Source organism: Suncus etruscus, chromosome 1 (genome assembly GCF_024139225.1).
Source record: "Suncus etruscus isolate mSunEtr1 chromosome 1, mSunEtr1.pri.cur, whole genome shotgun sequence".
Lineage (NCBI taxonomy): Eukaryota > Metazoa > Chordata > Mammalia > Eulipotyphla > Soricidae > Suncus > Suncus etruscus.
Genome location: NC_064848.1, coordinates 76,856,158 through 76,868,496, shown reverse-complemented (window position 1 = coordinate 76,868,496; position 12,339 = coordinate 76,856,158). Strand labels below are relative to the sequence as shown.

The 12,339-nt window shown below is 39.9% G+C and overlaps 1 protein-coding gene across 1 annotated transcript in view; it reads left to right on the top strand.

Moving 5' to 3' along the window:
* ABCA1 (ATP binding cassette subfamily A member 1) overlaps positions 1 to 12,339 on the top strand; it is a 126,453-nt gene that overhangs the window by 89,044 nt on the left and 25,070 nt on the right. The window contains exons 20-29 of the mRNA XM_049770919.1: positions 488 to 630; positions 981 to 1,118; positions 1,786 to 2,006; positions 3,231 to 3,303; positions 4,266 to 4,468; positions 5,581 to 5,629; positions 5,805 to 5,918; positions 7,010 to 7,158; positions 9,432 to 9,556; positions 11,511 to 11,609. Coding sequence (XP_049626876.1) covers positions 488 to 630; positions 981 to 1,118; positions 1,786 to 2,006; positions 3,231 to 3,303; positions 4,266 to 4,468; positions 5,581 to 5,629; positions 5,805 to 5,918; positions 7,010 to 7,158; positions 9,432 to 9,556; positions 11,511 to 11,609 — 1,314 coding nt within the window. The remainder of the gene's footprint in view (positions 1 to 487; positions 631 to 980; positions 1,119 to 1,785; positions 2,007 to 3,230; positions 3,304 to 4,265; positions 4,469 to 5,580; positions 5,630 to 5,804; positions 5,919 to 7,009; positions 7,159 to 9,431; positions 9,557 to 11,510; positions 11,610 to 12,339) is intronic.

Here is a 12,339-nt window from a genome sequence, read left to right as displayed (position 1 = left end):
GACTCCTGGCTCTTCTCAGAAATCACTCATGGCAGGCTCGGGGGACCATATGGAATGACAGAAATCGAATCCAGGTCCACCGTGGATCAGCCATATGCAAGGAAAATGTCCTACATCTGTGCTATATCTCAGGCCCCGCCATCTCACCAGCTTCGCTGGTAGATAGGTGACAGAATGGGCCCTTGTAGGACCTGCAGCTTAAAAAGTTGGATCAACTTGATGCCTCATATACTGAAGCCTGCCAGGAATAGGCTAAAAGTGCCCATCACATATCAGCTATGACTTTCTGAGAAAATTATGTGGTTGCTATGTTTTTACCTGGAGTCGTTCCTGGTTGTGATATTTTCCTAAGTTGATGAAGTTCCTTTTAAAGGGAGGGAAAAAGGTGTTTACTCTCTTCTGATATAAGTTAAGTGGCGAGGTACTTTGGGAGACTGTATAAGGTCTCAGAAGACCTGACCTAGAGTTGATGTTCCCTTGTTTTTAGGCTGACTGTTGAGGAGCATATCTGGTTCTATGCCCGCCTAAAAGGACTCTCAGAGAATCAGGTGAAAGCAGAGATGAAACAGATGCTCCTGGATGTGGGTTTGCCCCTCAGCAAACTGAAAAGCAAAACAAGCCAGTTGTCAGGTAAGGCCCAGAGATGTCCCCACTCTCCCTCATCACACACACACACACACACACACACACACACACACACACACACACACACACACACACACACACACACACACACACACACACAACAACAACAACACACACAGAGATGTCCCCACTCTTCCTCATCACACACACACACACACACACACACACAACAATAACACACACACACACAACAACACACACACACACTTACCTCTGGAATGAGTGCATCTGAAATGTGACATATTTCTTTGACTGATATTTCTTACCACTTTTGCCTTGAGTCTCTGGAGGGAAATATTTCATCCTCTAACCTTGGCATACTTTCTTTCTTGTAGGTGGAATGCAGAGGAAACTGTCTGTTGCTTTGGCCTTTGTGGGAGGGTCCAAAGTTGTCATTCTGGATGAACCCACAGCTGGTGTGGACCCTTACTCCCGTAGGGGGATATGGGAGCTGTTGCTTAAGTTACGGCAAGGTAACTTCTATGTGTTAATTCTAGATTATAGCCCTGGGGACTGAAAGGCTCTTGTGAAGGCTAGCTGAGTCTCATGGCAATTGTTAGAACAATAGTGTTGGTTCTTGGGAAAATGCAGAACTCACAGTTATTCACTTGTAGTCTAGAAGCAAAAGGCCTGATATACAAGGCAAAGCTTATGCTTCACCTAAGGGCCTGAAAGAAGAGAAATGGTGATGAAAGAGAGGTGTTTGGCAACTGTTCCCTATAGATTGAGGTTTTGGAGAACAGATACTGGGTTATTCTGTCCTTAGCATGGTGCACTAACTTAATTTTTCTGGGAAAAAGAGTTGAGTAAAGGAATGGAAAGAAGACTGAGATGCATGATTAGTAGCCTTCTGGGAGATACAGAAGTCATCAACTTTTGGCCTTTTGAGCCCTGCCTGGAGTGATCCCTAAAGATAGAATAATGAGTAAGCCTTGAGCACACTAAGTATGTCCCAGACATACATAAGAAAATTAACAGACAAGATTGAGGCTACCACTTTATGGTCTGAGGAAATCTGGGATAGTCATTTAACTTGCCCATTTCTTGACATAACATTGTGGACCTGCTTCCTGGAAGACTTAAGATAATTGAGAACTGAACAGGCCTTCCCTTCCCCTTTCATATGTTTGTAACTGGCAGATCGCACCATCATTCTGTCTACCCACCATATGGATGAAGCAGACATCCTGGGGGACCGGATTGCCATCATATCCCATGGGAAACTGTGCTGTGTGGGCTCCTCCTTGTTTCTTAAGAACCAGTTGGGGACAGGCTACTACTTGACCTTGGTCAAAAAAGATGTGGATTCTTCCCTCAGCTCCTGCAGAAATAGTAGCAGTACTGTGTCGTACTTGAAAAAGGTGAGTTGTTTTCTCAGTGCTAGGTTCATGCTGGGTGCAGCGAGTCAGGACTCTTGACTGTGATGTCTTATCTACCACTGTCCCCTTTTGCTACTGGAGGCTACCATTTCCCTGCTTTATGGTCATTTCACAATCAGATCATTTGGAAAGCCTTGTTTCCTATGGAGGCCCATGAATGGTAGAGAAGATCCCTGGAAAATTCCCAAAATTTGGGAAATTGAACTCTAGTTCTAATATTTGCCAGATATATGTTCCAGCTCTTTGAGCAATCTCCCGAGCCCTACCCTCATTTCTGGTTATAACCTTTAAATCTAATTTAATTCAGACACAAAATTAGTAGTTAATTATTGAACTCTTACTTTATGCTAGACATTCATTCTAGCAGATTTCAGGTGTAACAAAAAATAACACTAAATTCTTTCAATATCTCTCTGTATATGCATGCATTAATATCAAGTCTCAAAAATTGGAACTCTGTAAGGTGGTACTGTAATTATTATCTCAGATGAGGGAGGTGAATTTGGTGTTTTATCCAAGGTTATACTCAGCAGGAAAATAATCATAACCAGGTACATTTTCTTCTGTACCATAAGACATGCTAAAACTATTTTGCTGAAATTAGTGGCATCTAAAAAATCTATATCTCAGTCTAGAACTCCTGTTCCTTTATATACCTTTTAACCAGTACTCAATTGCTGTCTATAGATTCAGGATCGCTCAAGAACATTCAAGTAATAGACATATGGCACAATATAGTATTTGTATATCAGAAACAGCCCTTTTAACAATATCCTGGGTGACCCAATACACATTCTCTCTCTCCCTTTCTCCCTTTCTCTCTTTCTCCCTTTCTCCCTCCTCTCTCTCTCTCTCTCTCTCTCTCTCTCTCTCTCTCACACACACACACACACACACACACACACAGAGTAATAACTAGCTATGTAAGTCTATGGCCATGATGGTCAAGGGTCAGCAAATTAGCTTTCTTTGGCAGCCCATGATTCTGTTTACAGCTGCAGTCCACAGCCCACATAGCACATGGGTGCCCTGCAGCAGCCTCCAAATCCATGATGCCAGGTGCATGCCTCAACTTCAGGACAAGCTTCTTGCTCCAGTTTGCACCTCATAGAGGTCTCTTGCAAGTCCTCCTCAGGCAAAGGAAGGTGGTGGTGGCTGTGCATCACTTGGCCCCTGACCCATTCTCACCTCATTCTTTGCCATCAGGAGGACAGTGTTTCTCAGAGCAGTTCTGATGCTGGCCTGGGCAGCGACCATGAAAGTGACACGCTGACCATCGGTAAGGATTCTGGGGTTTCTTATTCAGGTGGTGCCTGAGTTTCTCCCAGCTGGGCAGAGTGGAGGCAGAGGAGGAGAGGTGCAGAGGCTGGTGGCGCTGACTCAAGGTTTGCTATTGGGCTGGGGCTGGGAGGCTGGTGGAGGGGGCAGCTTGGTGGCAGACTGACATTATGCTTGCCTGGGAGCTGGGGCTTGGTGTGGGAGCTGGCAGCACAATGGCTCAAAGAGCCGAGATGATTGGGAGACTACTTAGGGGGGCAGGATCTGACTAGAGTTTGGAGTGCAGGGATGAGGAGTGGAAGGCCATGCCAGTGGGAGGTATTGGAAAGCAGGCCCTCAGGAAGGCTCTTAATGGAGAAATCAGAAACAGCCCACTGGATTTTCCTCAAGAGGTGTGTATAAGAGGTCAGTGCTTGGGTTATAATGTAGAATTAAATGAAGCCTTCTCTAAAGCATATTCTGCCCAGTTGTAACAGCTTTTTGTTCCCAGGCTCCTCTTTCCATGGAATGATTAGTACTCAATGATATAAATTGAAAGACTTAAAAAAAAAAAGGTTGGTTAGGGAAGTGTGAGGAAATCTAAGGTTTCCTTACTAACAATTTCTATAGAGGAACCCCTTGATTTTAGGTACTAGATATCAAGCTTTACCATGGGCTTACTTATTTACCAACTACTAGCTATCCATCTGTGCTCCCCACTCCACCCCTATCTATCTCTGCTATCATGCACTGGGAAATTTCAATGTGTCTAGAATGAATCATAGAGGATGAATAAGATTTTATCTTTGCCCTCAGGAACTCTTGTTAGAGATGAGCACATGGAATGTGTTAAGTAACTGCGCCATCTCATGGGCAGTGGCTTCTGCAGAGCAGACAAAGGGAAAAAAATAGAAAGTAGCCAGCCCCAGAGTAGGAATGCTGAATTACCTGAACCATCTTGTCATTGTGCTTTGGTCCATACAGATGTCTCTGCTATCTCCAACCTCATCAAGAAGCATGTGGCTGAGGCTCGGCTGGTGGAAGACATTGGACATGAACTGACCTACAATTTACCCTATGAAGCTGCCAAAGAGGGGGCATTTGTGGAACTCTTCCATGAGCTTGATGATCGGCTTTCTGACTTGGGCATCTCGAGTTATGGCATCTCAGAGACCACCCTAGAAGAAGTAAGTAAGCTAAGTGATGGACTCAGAATAGTGCATGACAAATAATCCTCAAACCAGCAAGCAAGCCAGCCAGCCAGCCAACATTTCAAAAAGTAATAGCATTATCATGGAGGCATTGACCATTCTTCAGGCATTGACTTCCCTGTCATGTTGACCTTAGTGAAGTATTAAGATTGCTCTCTGGTATGGCTCTGCCATGACCAGGCATGAGAAATTACATGGTTTTTTGCTTTATTTATTTATTTATTTATTTATTTATTTATTTATTTATTTATTTATTTATGTATTTATTTATGTATTTATGTATGTATGTATTTATGTATGTATGTATGTATGTATTTATGTATGTATGTATGTATTTATTTATTTATTTATTTATTATTTTTACAAATGCATTGCTGCTTCTTTAAAGGTTCTCTTTTGGGGTAAGTGAAAAACCTGACACTGAGTTAGGATTCAGAATCAGGGCCTTCAGGCTTCAAAGTCCAAGCTCTTCATTGTGGTATAATGACTTCCTTTGGAGGTACAATATTGCAGATCCCAAGGGCTTGGAGGGACATAAAAATTGTGGGGTTCCTGAGTTTGCCCTGGGTCAGCATTGTGCAAGGCAAATGCCTTGTGGCTGACCTTGAGGTCTGTACTTTTATCCCATGTTTCCTATGGAGTTTCCAATCTGGAAATCATGAATCTGGATCATATGTCCTGATATATGAATCCTGCCTTAATATTTCTAGTGATGTCGATCCTATTAGCTCCTGCCAATTTCTGTCTTAGATAATCTATCATAGTGCTAACCTCCTCAAAGACTGAGGGTCATAGACTTGGAAGGAGCCAATGGACTCATTCTCTTTGGGTTCTGAACTTTTTTTTTCTGGTGCAGTGTTCTTATGTTTTAGCTATAATTTAAAAATAATTAACTGAATTGATTTCTCTTACTGCTGAGGAAATGTCCTCTGGTTAAAAAAATGATTCACTCATAACTAACTCCTACAAAGTATCATTAATAAATGAGGCTTTCCCTTATTAATCTTTCGGGGGTAAAATAATAATCCTGGAAGGTATTGTCACTCTTGTAACATAAGCTTATAATTTTTTTAACTCTGATATTATAGATATTTCTCAAAGTGGCTGAAGATAGTGGAGTGGATGCAGAGACCTCAGGTAACTTTTTGTTCCTCCCCCCAACCCTCCTATAAACTGTCTTAGCTAAGTAGAATTGTGCCTTTGTTTTGGAGTTGTTTCATCACATTCTTCTTTATGGTGTCTTAGTGTGTACCAGCTGCCAAGGGTTTGTTTTGTAAGAGCTGAAATATAGATTTATTCCCTTTGCCTACAGATGGAACCTTGCCAGCAAGACGAAACAGACGGGCCTTTGGGGACAAACAGAGCTGTCTTCGCCCATTCACTGAAGATGATGTGATAGATCCAAATGATTCTGACATAGACCCAGGTCTGTTTGAGCAAGAGCTGGATTTCCATTGTTTGAAATTTAACATCTCCCCATCTCCCTCAGTATTTTCTTTCGGTGTCCTGATTGATACCCTTGGAGTCCCAGAGGGTGTTGGAATAAGTGTTGGAATAACCATCTTCCCTTTCCCACTGTTGTGTATGTCATACCTGAGTGAATCCTCACCATGTTCTTCATTTAGCTGAGAAATTATCTGATTTTTTTCTCTTTAGTCCCATTTCTCATATGAATTAAGGAATAACTATTTGAGAAATTAGCAATTGAAGAATTGAGGAATAAGCATTCTTTGGGTGTTTGGAAGTTATCTTTTGGATGACTACAATTGAGAAATAAGTATTCTTTGGATGATTTTTAAGGAATTAGAGAGGTAGATTTGATTTTAGTGTTAATAGTTTCACTAGGTTTTGTTCTGTCTGGGTGTGTGTGTGTGTGTGTGTGTGTGTGTGTTGTTTTGTGTGTGTGTGTGTGTGTTTGGCTGGGATGGAAAAGAGAGATCAGAAATGAGGCATATATTGGTGAGATGTCTAAGTGCCTCATCTTGTACAGTTAGGAATTATACGTTTAAGAGACAAGGGCGTTTGTAAACTATTCAGACCTTTCTGTCTTCAGGCACCTGCTTGTGTGACTGTGAGGTGTTTATGTCCCTGACATCAGACATTGTAATTTGGTTCCTGAGATCCGAATTAAAATAGATGCAGACAAAAAGCTGTCATTATATAGAAATACATCAGTGTATACATATTTTGTTTCATTGACTTTTCTATAATAAATTGAGACTGGCTTGATTCATCTCGTTGATTGATGCTGTTCTTACATGAACTCTTCTCATAGTTGTCCCAAGCCAGCTTAGTTTTCTGCATCTATCAGATAAGAACTAAAAGGCAGGACTGTCTCTTTGATACATTTTGAGTCAAGACTTTTTACTTCAACCTAGCTTCATTGTCAAACCTTACTTCAGATGTATTCTCATTTCAGAAGTTAGCTTCCTGGACGTTGCTATGATTCCATAGATAGGAGCCTGAGCAGGTCAAAAGTGCCTGTGATAGGTGACTTTCAGTGTTGACTTCTTACAGAATCCAGAGAAACAGACCTACTCAGTGGAATGGATGGCAAAGGCTCTTACCAGGTGAAGGGCTGGAAACTCACACAGCAGCAATTTGTGGCCCTTTTGTGGAAGAGGCTGCTGATCGCCAGACGAAGCCGGAAGGGATTCTTTGCTCAGGTGAGCATTCTGTTCTGGGCTCATAGGCTCAAGCTTGGGTGGTCTGTCTGCTCCCTCACTTATGAGGTGGGGTAGTGTAATGGTGATGAGAGGGAATCTGAAATCATATTGTTAGCATTTCAACCCAGTTATGCTTTTGGCCACTCAATACCTATCTGTGACTCAGTCTTCTCATCTATAAATTGTGGGAATTAATACCCATGGCAGGGTTGTTATGAGGATTAAAATAAGTCTCATTAGAAGAGATCTCACTTAAAATTACTTTAGTTATTTTTTGTGGGGTGTTTCCTATTAGTTTTATTGTAGAAGAGAGCACATAAGGTCAAAGTTGAGAAAAATTGGGTAAACATTTTCAAAGCCTAAGAAATGGTATGTGCAGATAAACTTGACATAAGAGTTTGTGGTATTTGATTTTCTCTACATTAATGTTTATCTGCAAATAGAAAAAAGAGAGCCAGAAGACCTAAGGAAAAATGGCATGGTTGACAAGGAGTTCCTGCATGCCAGTGTTTGCATGCCAACTCATTTGGTCATGAGGAATAAAATAATTTTGGTTTGTAAAATCAAGATGTATAGAGAGAATCTATAGAGATTTTTTTCTTACTTAGTTATACGAGCAATACAAGAACTCTGAGATAGGAGCATACAGAATTGGATTTGAATTCCAGTTCTGCTACTTTTTAGTTGTGTAATCTTTGGGAAATTTACTTATTTTCTGTTACTTATTTGTTGATTGGTGATAATGATACTATAACTACTTAGGGTTTAGTGGTAATTAAATGAGATAATTTTCATTACAGTAATTTCCCAAATTTAAATTCCCATACAATATTTTCTCATTAGGACTGATTTGAATTTTTGCTATTTTAACAATACTTTCTCAGCAATAAATGGGAGTTTAGAGTTTCTGTACAAGTCACTGCACTCAGAAAAAGTCTCAATTTTGAAGTGGTTCAAGGAGAACTTAGACCATTATGCTTCTTGAGACCTTCCGGAGAGACAGTGACTGCTGTTGCATTTTATAGGCACCATTTCTGTAGCATGTTTTCAAGTGTGGGAACTGAGGAGACCATCTAGTTTCAGTAGATCCATACAAATAAGAAGAGAGACCAGAACATACTCTTAAGAATATATTTGTAGTCAAGGCAGAATCAGGCTTCAGGAAGATCCTTTTATAAAAAATATCTTTATTTAAGCACCATGATTACAAACATGTCTGTAATTGAGTTTCAGTTATAAAAAAAGAACAGTCTCCTTCACCAGTGTAACCTTCCCATCACCAATGCCCCCCATTTTCCTCTTACCCCACCTCCTACCTGTATTTGAAACAGGCAATTTATTTCTCTCATTCACTACCATTGTCATGATAGTTGTTAGTGTAGTTATTTCTTTAACTGCACTCACCACTCTTTGTGGTCAGCCTCAGATCATGGGCTGGTGCTTCCAACTCTCATATCTATTGTTTCTGGGTATTATTACAATAATGTCTTTTATTTTTCTTAAATCCCACAAATGAGTGAGATTATTCTGTGTCTATCTCTCTCCCTCTCAGCATAATAGTTTCCATGTCCATCCAAGTATAGGAAAATTTCATGACTTCATTTTTCCTGATGACTGCATAGTATTCCATTATGGATATGCACCACAGATTCTTTAGCCACTCATCTGTTGTTGGGCATCTGGGTTGTTTCCAGATTCTGGCTATTGTAAATAGTGCTGCAATGAATTTAGGTGTGCATAAGGCATTTTTGTATTGTGTTTTTGTGTCCCTAGGGTATATCCCTAGGAGTGGTATTGCTGGATCATATGGGAGCTAGCTCATTTTCCAATTTTTTGAAGAATCTCCATGTTATTTTCCATAAAGGCTGGGCTAGATGGCATTCCCACCAGCAGTGAATAAGAAAATTTCTTTCTCCACACATTCCCTCCAACACAGTTCTTAAGAGTTCCCTAAGTCCACAGTGTATTCTGTGAAATTCTCAGTTTGCTGCTTCTGTTTCATTGCATAACCATTGGCCTTGTGCTGCCAGTTTCCCGTAATGGCCTGTAGGAAGAGATTTTGTGTTTAGGTTTTACTGCTTCCAAATTTTCAAGACTGTCTTTGTGGAGCTTGGCCTTGAGCTTGGCCTTGATCTCTGTTTTCCTTATTTGCTTGCAGGCTGGTTAGAAAGACTCACTGAATTCGAAGTGGTCTTTCCTCTTGATCTTAATGACAAAATTAGCTCTTCTCCCTATAGTCTCTTGTTTGATTCTCCCATAACTTCTGGTTACAGATTGTCCTGCCAGCTGTGTTTGTCTGCATTGCCTTGGTTTTCAGCTTGATTGTGCCACCCTTTGGCAAGTACCCCAGCCTGGAACTTCAGCCCTGGATGTACAATGAACAGTACACATTTTTCAGGTATATATTTGCCTTCTGTACCCAAGGAGGAGGAATGCCTGGGTAGATCAACAGTGTTTAGTGTGTGGAGGACCAAGGGGAGGTGGACCCTAGAATCTCAGAGTCGGTTCAGAATGATAGTATAGTGGCTAGGATGCTTGCCTGCATCTGGTCAAACCTGGGCTCGATCCCCAGGGGTCCATGTGATTCCTGAACCTACCAGAAGTAACTCTGAACTGAGAGCCAGAGTAAACTCTGAGTACTGCAAGATGTGGCTCCAAAACAAAATTATAAAAAGAATCCTCTGACTCAAATTCCTACAAGAGTAGGGAAGTTCTGCCCTGTGGGCTTATAAGACTTTAGAATCATGTGATCTGGCCTGACCGCTTGCTTCTTGACAGCTGCCTGTAGCCCCTCTGCCTGTATTATATGGATTGCAAGTTATATGATAGATATCCAAATAGCTCTTAGAAGAAAAGATCCTCCATCCTTGGAGAAAAACTGATAAGTATATCAGTTATAAATTATATGATATATAATAGCTAATTATAATATGTAATCACATAATATTTATATTTATTGCAATACAAATCAAAAAAAGAAAAAACACAAAGAAAACCAGTGATGAGCAAAACCTTGAATAATAGCTTAGTCCAGTATTTTTCAACTTTATTTTATGCCAGAGGACCATGCATGTCTTAGCTCTGATCCATGGACCAGCAGTGAATAAGCACTGAGTGGCTGAATGGTGGTCAGCCTTTCTACATCAGAGGACTGGTAACTAGTCCATGGTCTAGTGTTTGAAAACCCATGTCCTAGTTCCCTGTGCTGCCTTTGAACTTTTCCCACTCTATTGCTGTTGTCAGCAATAGTCTTGTGTTTTTTGCATAAACAACACGACCTAGCAAAGAATCTGATTAAGCAATAATATATTTGAATTTTATAGCTATTGTGGTTTTTATATACTGTGAAACATTGCACTCCAGGCTTTTGCTTTTATAAAGTAAAATCTGTGTGTACATTAGTTATAAACATTAACTAGGGTTCTTCAGATGAAAATACTAGTTACTTTATAACAATCTAGTGCTTCAAACAAAAGCAAAAATACTTTTATCTTGTTAGACAAGAGTTTTTTTTTTCAGCCCTAGAGTTTGTAGAACTTTAGATGGAAGAAATATGCCAGCAGCATAAAACAGAAAAGCAAACAAAAATTTATAAACATGTGACTTAGTCTCAGTATCTTTTTCTCTAACCTCAGATTCCTTTCTATTCAGGATTACTTTAAAGTTTCTTTACAAATTTCTGACTAGGTTTTAAACCAGGCATTTATTTTGCATGTATAACCTGTGCCTATTATTGTTTGTGTTTTCGAGTTGTCTATGCATGAACTGAAATCTGATTGTTCATTCTTGGAAAATCCTGGCTGCCTGTGTCTAATGGATAATAATGAAAGGACTTTTGAAACACTAATCCTTAAAAATTATCTTTGAAATACATTTGTAATTTTGAGTGTGTAATGTGTCTGTATATATGCTGGCACACACTCATGCAGACCTTCATATGTGTAACTTTGTTTTTTGTTTTTTTTTTTTTTTTTTTTTGGTTGTTAGGCCATACCTGGCAGCACTCAGGGGTTACTCCTGACTCTGTGCCCGGAAATCATTCCTGGCAGGCTTGGGGGACCAGTTCATCCTGGGTTGGCTGTATGCCAGGCAAATGCTCTACCATTGTGTTATCTCTCTGGCCCCATATGTGTAACTAATGTACCTAAGTTCCATTTGGAATGTTATGTTTTACCTTGATTTCTTATATTCAGATTTTAAGCTCATTTTGGCTGGATTTTGTATATCATTTATTTATGTTTTTATAGCTTGGCATAGAGGAAGTACTTAATACGTTGTTTAGTTAGAAAAATATTTTCTCTAGTTTATGGTTTTCATGAATTGCTGACCTGGCTTCCCCTCATGTTCCACAGTAATGATGCTCCTGAAGACATGGCCACCCAGGAACTCTTGAATGCTCTCACCAAATACCCTGGCTTTGGGACTCGGTGTATGGATGGAGACCCAATCCCGTGAGTGCCTCTTGTGTTATAAGACACACTAGAACTCTCTGCTTGTTGTCAATGGTTTTGTCTTTGCTTATCAGCAATAATCCATGCCACATTATGAATGCCATTACTTACCCTTTGAGCCTGTTTTATTTTTAAGAAGCCAATACAGAAGTAGATCATCAAAGCAGAAACATAGCAGACTAGGGAGATTCCCTGATTCTCTGCAAAGAGAATCACTACAGATACTAGTTTACTGCATCAGGTTTAATATTTAAGTAGTACTTTATTCTATTCAAATACTTTTCTTCTTTCCTCCCAAATCCTATACCTACAGACAAAGATAGGCTCTGTTATTATGGATCATTGCAGTCTGACTTATCTTCACCTATAAAGATGATGTATTAATTTCTATCAGAATACAAGCATTTTGAGTTTTTTTTTGTATTTTTTTTATTTTTAGTATCAGATTTCTGAGTTTCTCTTACTTTATCTTGTTTTTCCTATACAAAATCTAATGGCTTGCTGACCACACTATTGGGATAAAAAGGATAAGCTGTTCCCAGCTGATAATTTGAGCATTTTTTAAATAAATAATTTTTATTTTGATCAAAGCTTGTTTTTTCAGAGCTGTTATTTGTTATTATATTTGCTTCCCTTTTTTTGGTTTTTGGTTTTTGGGCCACACCTGGTGATGCTCAGGGGTTATTCCTAGCTATGGTGCTCAGAAATAGCTCCTGGCTTGGGGGACCAT